Source organism: Phacochoerus africanus, chromosome 2, assembly GCF_016906955.1.
Source record: "Phacochoerus africanus isolate WHEZ1 chromosome 2, ROS_Pafr_v1, whole genome shotgun sequence".
Lineage (NCBI taxonomy): Eukaryota > Metazoa > Chordata > Mammalia > Artiodactyla > Suidae > Phacochoerus > Phacochoerus africanus.
The window spans coordinates 109701806-109715521 of NC_062545.1; the positions used below are offsets into that span (position 1 = coordinate 109701806).

Genomic DNA, 13716 nt, shown 5'->3' on the forward strand with positions numbered 1-13716 from the left:
GATTTTTTTTTCCTGTTTTGTCTTTTTAGTGCTGTACCTGAGACATATGGAGGTTCCCAGGCTAGGAACCTGTAAATCGGAGCTGTAGCTGCCGGCTGACACCACAGCCACAGCAATGCTGGATCCAAGCTGCATCTGCGACCCACACCACAGCTCATGGCAATGCCAGATCCTTAATCCACTGAGCAAGACCAGGGATTGAACCCACATCCTCATGAATACTAGTTGGGTTCATTAACCGCTGAGCCATGACAGGAATTCCAAAATCTGATATTTTAGACTATATAATAGCGACCTATTTCGTTTGATGCTCATCTTTGTACTATTTAAGAGTTACTTTTATTTATTTACTTATCTATTGCCTTTTTAGGGCTGCACCCATGGCAGGTGGAAGATCCCAGCCTAGGAGTTGAATCGGAGCTACAGCTGCCGACCTACACCACAGCCACAGCAACGCAGGATCTAAGCCATGTCTTTGACCTATACCACACCTCACAGCAACGCTGATCCTTAACCCACTGAGTGGAGCCAGGGATCGAACCCGAGTCCTCATGGATACTAGTTGAGTTCATTACCACTGAGCCCCGACAGGAACTCCCTAAGAGTTAGTTTTAAATGCTACTCATACTAAAACTAGTCAACATTTACTTACATTCATGTATATTCATAACTTAAGTTTTCCTTTAACTGATGGATAAATTTTTCAAGTTACTCTGAAGACATTTTTGTATCTACAAAAAGATATTTTTGTGATATTTTCTACGTTGCAGAAGTTTGTACTAAAATATTCATTACGAATCAAGTAGAAATGATCTAAAAATACGTACACACACAATTCTGTTTAAGTTAGCTGTGAGGAAAATACAGGGTGACAGAACATACCAGGTCCTATAAACCAGCCAAGTTACTAATATTTCAACTTTTTCTTTAATTTACTTAAGCTAGTTATATTAACTTAACTTACCGTCTTTTTTGAAAGACTGTTGCAGAGCATCAGAAATCAACTCCTGGTCATTCTTCTGCCATTTGTTTATAAGCTCTTCTATGAATTGACCTTTTTTGCCCTCATTTCCCTGAAGGAGGTCAGTAACATATTCTCGTATCTCTTCAGCACTCTCAATTGACAAAACATACCTCAAAAAAGAAAAGACATAAGTTGTTAAAACTGGCTAGCTTATACTATGTTTTTCAATAATAACAGATCAAGGTAATAACAAAAAAATCATTAATCCATTAGGACGTCTATAATTAAGCCAAGTTCTAGGTTAGAAGCTAGGGATATAAATTTCATTAGGACAAACACCCTGACCTCATGTAGTTCATAATCTAACCTTCATGTATCCTTCTTGTATTTCTAGAATCAAATCAGTAATTTGAAGACAGGCTTGTGGGACTGTCCTCAACATAAGAATACTTCCCATAACTACTTATCTGCAGGAATAATTTCCTAGGAACAATACAAATTACTTAATCTCTATACTGCAAAACCTAAAACTTCTTTGCTAAAAATACTGTATACTACAAGCTAACCAGTTACTGATTTAATATTAAAAATTTTAAATCAAGATTAGCCTCATGAATTGGTATAACATTATAAACCAACTATAATTTTTTAAAAATTTTAAAAAATAGAACTACCTTCTACCATATGATCCAGCAATACCACTACATTCAAAGGAAATAAAATCACATTATCAAGATAGCCACACTTCCCATATTCATTGCAGAATTATTCAAAATAGCCAAGGTAAAGAAATAGCCTTAGTGTCTGTCAATAAATAAATGTATAAAGAAAATGTGAAACATGTATCTCACATTATATATATGTGTGAGTGTGTGTATATATGCATACATATATATCTCACATTACATGTGTATATATATATACATACACATATGTCTATAAATTCAGTTGTAAAAAAGAAAGGAATCCTTTCATTTGTGACAATATGGATGAAACTGGAGTATATTATCTTGAGTAAAATCAGCCAGCCAGGGAAAGACAAATACTATATAATCTCATTTATGTGTCAAATCAAGAATTGTGCCCATAGCAACAGAGAGTAGGAACAGTAGTTACCAGGGCTGCGGGGTGGGGAAAATGGGAAGAGGTTGGTCAAAGGTTAAACCAGATATAAGATAAGTAAGTTCTAGGGATCTAATGTGCACCATGGTTAACAATGTATTAATTACATACATTAATTTTGCTATAAGAGTAGACCTTCAATGGTCTCTTCACACCAGAAACAAACAAAAAAAAAGATAGATGTATTAATTAGCTTTATTGTGGTAATTTTTCACAGAGTATCAACCATCATGTTGTACATCTTAAGTATACGCAATTTTCTTTTTTCTTTTTTTTTTAGGGCTACACCTGCAACTTCCATAAAATTCCCAGGCTAGGGGTCCAAAAGGAGCTGCAGCTGCTGGCCTACACCACAGCCACAGCAATGTGGGATCTGAGCTACATCTGCACCTATACCACGCCTTGCAGCAATGCTGGATACTTAACCCACTGAGCAAGACCAGGGATTGAACCCACATCCTCATTGATACTAGTCAGATTCTTAACCCACTGAGCCACAACACAAACTCCTAAGTATACACAATTTTTTAACTTGTCAATTATACTCTAGTAAAGCTAGAAAAACAGAAAAAGAAGAACTTTTGAAACAAAATAAAGAAAAAGGATGCTATGAATATATGAAAAAGGGACTGTGGAATTTGACCTGAAATTTCAGATAGTAAATCAAAAGAATTTCTCTAGAAAAGACTAGCATCACACACAACATTGTAAATCAACTATAATTTTTTTTAAAAAACTTTAACTAAAAAAAAGATCATCATCACATCAGAATAAGCGGGTCTATTTTTTAAAAAGTGGTACGAAGGGTTCCAAAAAGTTGAAATGGGGTGAGAGCACAAGTCAGTACTTTTCTATAAATCAATCAGCCAATCTATTTAAAGTGCCTTAACAACAATCCAGTAGTTCTGTTGTAGTTCAGCAGTAATGAGCCGGACTGGTATCCATGAGGACATGAGTTCAAATCCCTGGCCCCAATCAGTGGGTTGAGGATCCAGCGTTGCCATGAGCTATGGTGTAGGTCACAGATGCAGCTTGGATCCTGCATTGCTATGGCTGTGGCATAGGCCAGCAGCTGCAGCTCTGATTAGACCCCTAGCCTGGGAACTTCCATATGCTGCAGGTGCGGCCCTAAAAAAAAAAAAAAAAAAAAAATCCAATAATTCCATTTATAGTACTCTTTAAGAAATAAGAGACACAGGAAAATTTATGCAAAAAAGTTAACTACATCATTATTTGAGTTATCGAAAAACTGGCAGCTATTTAAAACATCCATCAATGGAAAGGGCAAATAAATTCAAGTTTTGGGACTTTATGAAATATGTCACTACCAAAAGTGAAAATTTTAAATACTTATTATTACCTGAGAAAATGCTGTCATATAAAGTGAAATAGTAGGCTAGATTGTATAGCATATGATCCCAATTGCTATAAAAGAAATGTATATGCCTGTACACTTAGGTGTAGAAAAAAGACTAGAAGGTTATACACCAAAATGATTACCACTAAGAGATATGATTAAAAAGAGTAGTTTTGGTTTATCTTCACTTCTTTTTCCCCCTACGATGAAAATATTTTGTATTATAAAATGTATTACAATATGCATAGGAAAAAACACTAAGAGGAGTTCCCACTGTGGCTCGGTGATAATGAAACCAACTAGTATCCATGAGGACAAGGGTTTGATCCCTGGCCCTGCCCAGTGGGTTAAGGATCTGGCCTTGCTGTGAGCTGCAGGGTAGGTTGCAGACGTGGCTCAGATCTGGTATTGATGTGGCTATGGCATAGGCTGGCAGAGGCAGCTCCAATTTGACCCCTAGCCTGGGAACTTCCATATGCCATACCTGCAGCCCTAAAAAACAAAAAAAACCATTCATCCAAAGGTGTTGTACACCAATCTTAACAAAAAGGATTCAGCCAAAACATGAACTAATGCAGATTATGAAACAAAGATTATTTTGCTAACTCCTATACACATCTTGATGTCTCATAAATGTATCACTGAGAAGGTAATAGCTCTGTGATGTTTTTTAAAAATTCAGTCCACTCATGTCAAATTGTTCAAGTTAGCACACTATGACAGTACACTGGGCAGTAATTCTCAATTAACTATGAGGCAAGGCACAACAAAATTTACATAGAAAATGCTTTAATCATGGCATGATAGCTTGTTGCACAATAACTAGTAGTTCAAATAGCATTATATTATAGGTAGCTTTAATGCTTATTTTACATTTTGAACAATTCTTGTCTAACTTATGAAAATTTAAAAATGCAAGTACATTACAGCCACACTTGGTGCTTCAAGTTTAAAACACACATTTCTCATAACCCCTCTTTCAAGCGTGTGGATAAATTTAACTGAGGAAAAGCTAAGGCTTCAAGATGAGCTATTAAACCACAATCTATGAGAATTAGTTTATAGCTTGTTTTTGAATCCGTGTTTGAATAAGATAGGCTTCCACCAAGAGAACATTTCCACCTGCAACATTTTTTGATTCTTGGCAAATGCTAGAATGTCCCCTAGAAAGCTGATTTAGGTTGAAAGAATTCCCTATTCATTGCACTTGCAGCCATTCATTCATTCAGTCAACTTATTGCCACGAGCAGACTGTTGTTCTGGGCTCTCAAGATGCCATAACAAGTTGCATCTGAGACAGCGTAGGTAACACCGTATCATGGGAAGGCATTATTTACTTGCTCTCTTCCCTTTGACACTGTATTCATTTTCTGATTCAATAATGTCCCTGAATTGAGTTTTACATTCCTACACTTTTGTCGTTTAGCCCAGTTCCCTCTATTTATGAGCCAGACTTACGAACTTGTTAGTTTTATTTTTATGTTTTTCTCTTTCATTTTGTTCTTCTTTTGGACAAAATACGTATTGAAAACCAATTAGTGGTAAAGAATGTTTAAATAGGATTTATATGCTCTCTTCTCAGATGGCCATGTGAGAATCCTTAGAAAGGCCCTGAATCTTTACTATGGTAACTGAATGTGTCTATTCCTGGCATTATAGTCCTTTGGTTAGATACACCCATTACTTTCAAATCATTTGCTATGAATACATGAGATATACTTTGAAAGCTGTACCTTAAGTAAGCCCATCATAAGATTTGTAACTAATATTTCCTCTTGATCCTTTAAATATCACTTTTAGCCCTACTCGGTGAAACCTATTAAAAATAGAGTACTGTAGAATATTGAGTAGAGTTTCCTGTGCTTTACAATAGGTCCTTTGTCTTTTATATACATTAGTGTATATATATTAATCCCGAAGTCATAATAGAGTACATTATTTGATAAATAGAAATGGAAAAAGGGTCTCTCTTTACTGGTGTTTCCCTTATGCTGGTGTGTTCAAGGGCATCAGTTTTATTTGTTTAGGTTTGCGTGTAGGACCACTCCAAGTCTACTTTAAAAGTTTTAGAATTCTGGGGAGTTCCTGTCACTGCTCAGCGGTTGGCGAACCTGACTAGTATCCATGAGGACATGGGTTCGATCCCTGGCCTCACTCAGTGGGTTAAGGATCTGCTGTTGCTGTGAGCTGTGGTGTAAGCAACAAAAAACAACTGGATTCTGAGACTGAGAAGACTGCAGATATTCATATTCCATTGTTGATTCATCGAATATGACTAGGAACCATGAGGCTGTGGGTTTAGGATCTGGCATTGCTGTGAGCTGTGGTGTAGGTCGAAGACTAGGCTCAGATCCTGCAATGCTGTGGCTGAGGCACAGGCCAGCAGCTATACCTCCAATTAGATAGACCCCTAGGCTGTGAACCTCCATATGCCGCAGGTACAGCCCTAGAAAAGCCAAATAAAAATAAAAATAATTTGTTGTAGTTCTCACTGTGGTACAGGGTATTATGTATTGTCTCTGCAGCAGTATAGATTAGATCTCTAGTCCAGAGCAATGGGTATGGATTTGGCATTGTTGCAGATGCAGCTAAGATCTGATCCCTGGCTCGGGAACTTCCATTTGCTGCTGGTGTGGCCAAAAATAAATAAAAAATATCTGTTGTCAAATTTTTTATTGAAGTAGAGGTGATTTATAATATTTGTTAGTTTCAGATATAAAGTAATTCAGTTATGTATATATTTTTCAGATTCTAGGCCATTACAAGATATTTAATATAGTTCCTTATGCTAAACAGTAAATCCTTGTTGTTTAACTTTTTTTTCTTTCTTTGGGCCACAGGTGCAGCATGTAGACGTTCCCAAGCCATGGGTGGATCCCTTGCCTGAGCAGTGACCCAAGCCACAACAGAGACAACTCTGGATCCTTAACCCACTAGGCCACTAGGGAACTCCTAACAATTTTATATATAGTGGTGTGTTATCTGTTAATTCCATATCCCTATTTATATCCTGCCCCCTTTCTCCTTTGGTAACTAAAAGTTTGTTTTCTGTCTGTGGCTCTTTTTCTGTTTTATAAATAAAATCATTTGTAGTATTTTTTAGATTCCACATTTAAGTGATATATATTATTTGCTTATCTGGAGTATTTATTTATAAATGTATGTATATATTTTTAATTTATTTTTGTCTTTTTCAGGGCAGCACCCAACGCATATGGAAGTTTCCAGGCTAGGGTTTGAATGGGAGCTACAGCTGCCGGCCTACGCCCAACAATGCCAGATCCCAGATGCATCTGTGACTTACACCACAGCTTGCAGCACCCATTGAGTGAGGCCAGAGATTGAACCTGCTTCCTCATGGACACTAATGGGGTTCTTAACCCACTGAGCCGCAAAGGGAACTCCTAGTTGGGTTGTTGTTTTTTTTTTTTTTTTGATAGTCTATTCTAATATCCATTTTTTGTTTGTTTGTCTTCTTGGGCCGCTCCCGAGGCATATGGAGGATCCCAGGCTAGGGGTCGAATCGGAGGTATAGCCACCGGCCTACGCCAGAGCCACAGCAACACGGGATCCAAGCTGCGTCTGCAACTACACCACAGCTCACCGAAACACCAGATCCTAAACCCACTAGGCAAGGCCAGAGGTCCAACCTGCAACCTCATGGTTCCTAGTCGGATTCGTTAACCACTGTGCCATGATGGGAACTCCTCTGATATCCTTTAAAATAGGCTTTAAAATAATCCTTTAGGAGTTCCTGCTATGGCACAATGGGATCCATGGTGTCTTGGGAAGGCTGGGATGCAGGTTCAATCCCCTGTCCTGGGACAGTGGTTAAGAATCCTTTGTTGTTATAGGTTCCATTTAGGTGAATACAGCTGGGATATCTATTCCCTGGCTGGGGAACACTATATGCCACAAGGGGGTCAAAACAACAATAACAATAATCTTATAAAATAAGCTCTCCTCTCTCCTTGCCAACAAGTCTGTTTTTTCCCAAACTCAGATATTCGCCTTACTTCACACAAAAGCCCTAGAACTGCAATTTAGGTTTCAGTATTGATGAACAAGAAACCAAATCAAGAAACACTTTCAAGTTCCCATCTTGGCTCAGGGGAAACGAATCTGACTAGTATCCATGAGCACACAGGTTTGATCCCAGGCCTTGCTCAGTGGGTTAAGGATCCAGTGTTGCGTGAGCTGTGGTGTAGGTGGCAGGCACGGCTCAGATCTAGCATTGCTGTGGCTGTGGCATAAGCCAGCAGTTACAGCTCTGATTCGACCTCTAGCCTGGGAACCTTGGTATACCGCAGGTGCAGCCCTAAAAAGACAAACAAAAGTTTTTAAAAATTTAAAAAAAAAGAAACACTTTTAGATTCTTTGATTAAGTCCAATTTTTTGTGTAAGTTTTTCCCTCCACCTGAACCCTGCACTGCCACCTACCCATCTTTAGTTCTCAGGCTAAACTCACCCCTTGCAATTAACCTTCTGAGTTTCTCAAATCTTAACGAGAATCCTTTTTCCAACGCTCCAACAACACCCTGCACTTCCTCCACCTCAGCAGCCATCAACCATCTTTGCCAGTTCCAGCACCTGGCAAGCACAGCACCTGGCATGGGGGGGGGGTTAGTTAAAATCAATTGAAAGCCGATATTAAATCATGTTGCCATCTCCATTTCATTAGAATCATAAAGCGTTAAAGATAACTTATGCTAATTATTCACTTTATAGAATACGGAACTTAAGATACAAAGAGGGAAATTAAGTTTCCAAAGATTCTCAAACTGGTGAATGACCACAGAAAATAAAAACTGGGACTCGCAAGTCAGGAGCCTATTTTTACACTGTATCACGTCGCCTCCATTTAAATTTCAGATCCTATTTGACACAACCCGGATGGAGCAAACCAAAATGTTCGAATTAAGGAATTTCTGCAAAGACAGTTTGGCTTGCCTCTTTTCTCCAGAATCTACAAGAAAACTGCCTTTCGGGACAGTCTTACAGGTCTAATTATCAGGCAGTTGTTCTCCTAGGAGAAAAAAGGCCCACCGGCCCCCTGCGGAGCTTGACACCCTATTCCAGAAGCTAAACTATAAAGCCGGAGATCAAAAATTGGCGCTTAGAAATGGACAGCAGCCCTTTTACCACATTTCTTCACTCTCATCAACTTTTTTAGTCATTTTAGTTTCCCCATTAGCTCAGCCAATGCTCATCCCAGAGCTCCTTCCCGCCGCGGACCCCAGCTGGTCTTACTGTATGATCTCCTCACTGACATCCAGGCTGAAAGTTTTCCGCAACTGCTGGGTGCACCAACCCACCAACTGCTCCTGGGACGCCGCCCCAGCCACCGCCATTTTCCCCAGCCGGAACCAGCTGCTCTGCAAAAGCTCTGCGTCCAGCGCTGGACTAGTCCCCTTAGCAACACCGACCTCGCTCGCGCGGGTTCCGCCAGCCTGCGCGGTCTCGCGCGGTAGCCCCGCCCCCTAGCACAGATCCCTCCCACCTCCTCCTTTTTCCCTGATTCCTGATATTTCTTCCACTGGTACCACAGCTCCATCTGCGCGTCATGCTTCTGCGTCTTCAGATGTCGGTCTCCAGAATTGGAAATTTTCCTGAGAAGACAGTACAAATATCTATTAAAACTATAGTTTAGGAAAAAAAACAAAACAATACTCCATAACCTGAGGAGCTAGCTTTAAAATTGTTCTGGTTTTGGCGATCCTGTCGTGGCTCAGTGGTAACAAACCCCGCTTGTATCCAAAAGGACGCGCGGATTAAATCTCTGGCTTTGCTCAGTGGGTTAAGAATCCGGCGTGGCGGTGAGCCGTCGTGTAGGTTGCAGACGCGGCTCGGATCCCACATTGCTGCTGTGGCGTAGGCCAGCAGCTGCAGCTCTGGTTAGACCCTAGCTGGGAATTTCCATATGCCAAGCGATGCGGCCATAAAAAGCAAAAAAGAATTAAAAAAACAAATTGTTCTGGTTTTACGTAAAATATTTAGAATAGCACTTGAGGAGTTCCCTGGTGCCCTAGAAGATAAGGATCCGGTTGTTTTCAGTCACTGCTATGGCTCGGGGTCACTGCTGGGCGCAGATTTTCTCCTTTTTTTTCTAGAGAGCATAATGTCTTCTGATACATTCATTGCTAAATTTAATTGACTGGCTTTGTGTTACATGTATAGGTTCTTCATTTGCATTAGGGTATTTAGAATAATTATATTCATTAGATATTGTTTCACCTTTTTTTAATCGAAGGTTGTTTCGCTTTTTTTTTTTTTTGGCCTAGTCCATGGCATGTGTAAGTTCCTGGGCCGGGAATTGAACCCCAGCCACAGCAGCAACCCAAGCTGCTACAATGACAATGCAGTCTCCTCAACTCGCTGAGCCACAGAGGAATTCCAAAATGTTTACTTCTTGAAGACAGACTTAAGCTTTTTTTTTTTTTTTTCCTGGCCACAGGGTGACATAGCATATAGAGTGACCAGGGATCAGATCGGAGCCCCAATTGTGACTCACACTGCACCTGCGGAAACGGGGATCCTTAACCTCCTGTGCCAGATCAGCTGTGCAAACCTTCCTTCCTGAAGCATATGGGAGTTCCCAGGCTAGGGGTCCAATCTGAGCTGCAGCTACCAACCTATGCCACAGCCATAGCAACACAGGATCTGAGCCAAGTCTTCCACCTAACACCACAGCTCACGGCAATGACAGATCCTTACCCTCTGAGTGAGGCCAGGCATCGAACCTGGTTGTCATGGATACTAGTCCAGTTGGTCACAACGGGAACCCCCAGACTCTGTAGAATAGGGCTTAGTATAGCATAATATGATGAAATTACTTGGCCCTCAAGAATAAATTTTTTTTTTTTTTGGAGTTCCCGTTGTGGCTCAGCAGAAACGAATCTGACTAGCATCCATGAGGACACAGGTTCGATCCCTGGCCTCGCTCAGTGGGTTAAGGATCTGGCGTTGCCATGAGCTGTGGTGTAGGCCAGCAGCTGCAGCTCAGATTCAACCCTTAGCTTGGGAATTTACACACACTGCAGGTGTGACCCTAAAAAGACCAAAAATTAAAAAATTTTACAAATTAAAAAAACTTTTTTTGCCTTTTAGGGCTATACCCTCGGCTTATGGAAGTTCCCAGGCTGGGGGTCAAATCAGAGCTGCAGCTGCCAGCCTACACCACAGCCACAACAATGCAAGATGCAAGCCACATCTGGGACCTACACCACAGCTTGCAGCAAATGTCAGATCCTTAACCGACTGAGCGAGGCCAGGGATCGAACCCTCATCCTCATGGATCCTAATCAGGTTCCTTAACCACTGAGCCATGAAGGGAACTCTGTTTTTTTTTTTTTATCATTATTATTTTTAAAAGTCCTTTTTTCATAAAGTATGTTAGTGATTGGATTCTCTTGGTATTCTAATGTATGTGATGTAATGCTATTTACAATCAGTATCATTTATTAAAGTGAATTTATCCAAGGGAACAGAAATCAAAGCAAAAATAGGCCAATGGGACCTAATCAAACTGACAAGCTTTTGCACAGCAAGGGAAACCATTAAAAAAAAAAAAAACCCAAAAAGATAACCTACGGAATAGGAGAAAATAGTTTCAAATGATTCAATTGACAAGGGCTTAATCCCTAAAATATAGAACAACTTACACAGCTCAACAGCAAAAAAAAAAAAAAAAAACCACCCTAGTGAAAAATGGGCAAAAGACCTGAATAGACATTTCTCCAAAGAAGATATACAAGTGGTCAACAAGCACATGAAAAAAATGCTCAACATCACTGATCATTAGAGAAATGCAAATCAAAACTACCATGAGATACCACCTCACACCAGTCAGAATGGCCATCATTAATAAGTCCACAAATAACAGATGCTGGAAAGGGTGTGGAGAAAAGGGAATCCCCTTACACTGTTGGTGGGAATGTAAATTAGTACGACCACTGTGGAAAACAGTATGGAGCTACCTCAGAAAACTAAATATAGAACTACCAAATGACCCAGCAATCTCACTCTGGCATATATCCAGACAAAGCTTTCCTGCACATGCACCTGCTTATTCACTGAAGCACTATTCACAATAGCCAAGACATGGAAACAGCTTAAATGTCCATTGACACATGAATGGATTAAGAAGATGTGGTATATACACACAGTGGAATACTACTCAGCCATAAAAAGAACAAAATAATGCCATTTGCAGCAATATGGATGGAACTAGAGACTCTCATACTAAGTGAAGTAAGTCAGAAGAGAAAGACAAATATATGATATCACAAATCTAGAATTTAGTATATGGCACAAATAAAACTTTCCACAGAAAACTCATGGGGAGTTCCCTTCGTGTCGTTCCTAGCAGAAACAAATCCGACTAGGAACCATGAGGTTGCAGGTTCTATCCCTGTCCTCATTCAGGGGGTTAAGGATCTGGGGTTGCTGTAAGCTGTGGTGTAGGTCACAGACACCGCTCTTCCAGCGTGGCTGTGGCGTAGGCCCGCAGATAGAGCTCCAATTTGACTCCTAGCCTGGGAACTTCCATATGCTGAACAGTGCAGCCCTGAAAAGACAAAAAAAGAAAATGATTTTTACTAGACGGAGTCCCCCTTGTGGCTCAGCGGTAACCAAATCGACTACTAACCTTGAGGAAAAAGGTTAGATCCCTGGCCTTGCTCAGTGGATTAAGGACCTGGTGTTGTTGCCATGAGCAGTGGTGTAGGTGATGCTGCTCGGATCTGGCATCAATATGGTTGTGGTATAGGCCAGCACCTATGCTTCAATTGGACCTCTAGCCTAGGAACTTCCATAGGCCGCAAGTGCGGCCCTCAAAAAAAAAAAAAAAAAAAAAAAAGAATTTTTACTATGCATCACTACCTTTTTCCTAAATTTTTACTCTATTATGTGTCCTTCTTTATCATAATTGTAATTAAAAAGACAAACATAAATATGGCTATAGTACCATGTAGACTGCCCCTATGGGCAAAGATATGTTTGCAATTCTTTGTAGCAATTTACTTGGCATGTGTACTAAGGGAAAAGACCAGCAGATTCTCTATGAAGCTCTGATCTCTATGGGATTTGGGAATTAGGTAACTCAGCCCTTTTTAGAAACCAATTAACTGAAAAGGAAATAAGGTGTATTGTGAAAGCATTGTGTATTGAGAGGAGCTTGATGACAAAGAACAACTAGGGATACTCTAGGGCTTGTTGATTTTTCTGATAGGACTTTGGCTGTAATCTTAGACTCTTTAGATTTGGCCAGAGCTACAGGGAATTTGAAATACCTTTCCTCCTGTTATAATGTTAATATCATCTAGATTCTGTATTTCAGAAACATGCAGTAGCTGTTGATTCTGTTAAAGTACTGAGTAGACTTTTCTGAAATTTCAGCCATAATTTATTGACGAGAACCAATGCCCTGCTTACACTTTTAGGGTTTCCTTTAAAGTATACATTTAACAAAATGCATCCTAAGGCTTTGATCAGGGTATGTGCATGGTATTCAGAGTGAAAAATCACTCCCCAGGGGTATCGTGAATAATTAGGATAAGCATTGGGATAGAAAATAGTTATTAGCTCTTATTCTTTTTTTTGTTGTTGTTGTTATTGTTGTTGTTGCTATTTCTTGGGCCGCTCCCGCAGCATATGAAGGTTCCCAGGCTAGAGGTTGAATCGGAGCTGTAGCCACCGGCCTACGCCGAGCCACAGCAACGCGGGATCCGGGATCCGAGCCGCGTCTGCAACCTACACCACAGGTTTCGTTAACCACTGCGCCACGACGGGAACTCCTATTAGCTCTTATTCTAAAGTAATGTTCATTGTGTGCCGCGGACATACATTTAAGGCATTCTGAAACCATGACAGGTCTCGGGAAAACACTTTATTATTATAAATAATGTTTCTTTTATGTATGTATACACAATTCACCCAGTTTTTTCCTTCAGTTTCACACCCTCCTAAAGAGGTTTTTTTTTTTTTTTTTAATCAAATCCCCGTAAATAAATTGTATTAGCTTCTTTTATCCCCATTCCATATAATTGTTTTAGTTATGGATGCTGTAAAGAAAGTTCATGCCAGAGTTAATAAAAAGTCCGCCTCATTTCAGGTGTCACGTCCAGAAATTGATCATTACGGATTTAATCCTGTGGTTATCTTTTGAAGAAATGTTGTAATTCGCTGTCTTTCTGGTATTTTCTTTTCTAAGCAGGCACTTAGAAGAGAATTCAGAATCTTAGCACCCACACCTGGGGCACCTCAGCAAAGCGCC

General features: G+C 40.0%; 1 protein-coding gene across 2 annotated transcripts in view; it reads right to left on the reverse strand.

The window, feature by feature from the left end:
- Positions 1–8837, reverse strand: part of TRIP4 (thyroid hormone receptor interactor 4) — a 62494-nt gene extending 53657 nt beyond the window's left edge. For both annotated transcript variants that reach the window (XM_047765820.1, XM_047765813.1), the window contains exons 1-2: positions 8694–8837; positions 965–1134 (exon numbers count right to left, since the gene is read on the reverse strand). In XM_047765820.1, coding sequence (XP_047621776.1) covers positions 965–1134; positions 8694–8794 — 271 coding nt within the window. In that variant the 5' untranslated portion in view covers positions 8795–8837. The remainder of the gene's footprint in view (positions 1–964; positions 1135–8693) is intronic.
- Between the last annotated feature and the right edge of the window lie 4879 nt (positions 8838–13716).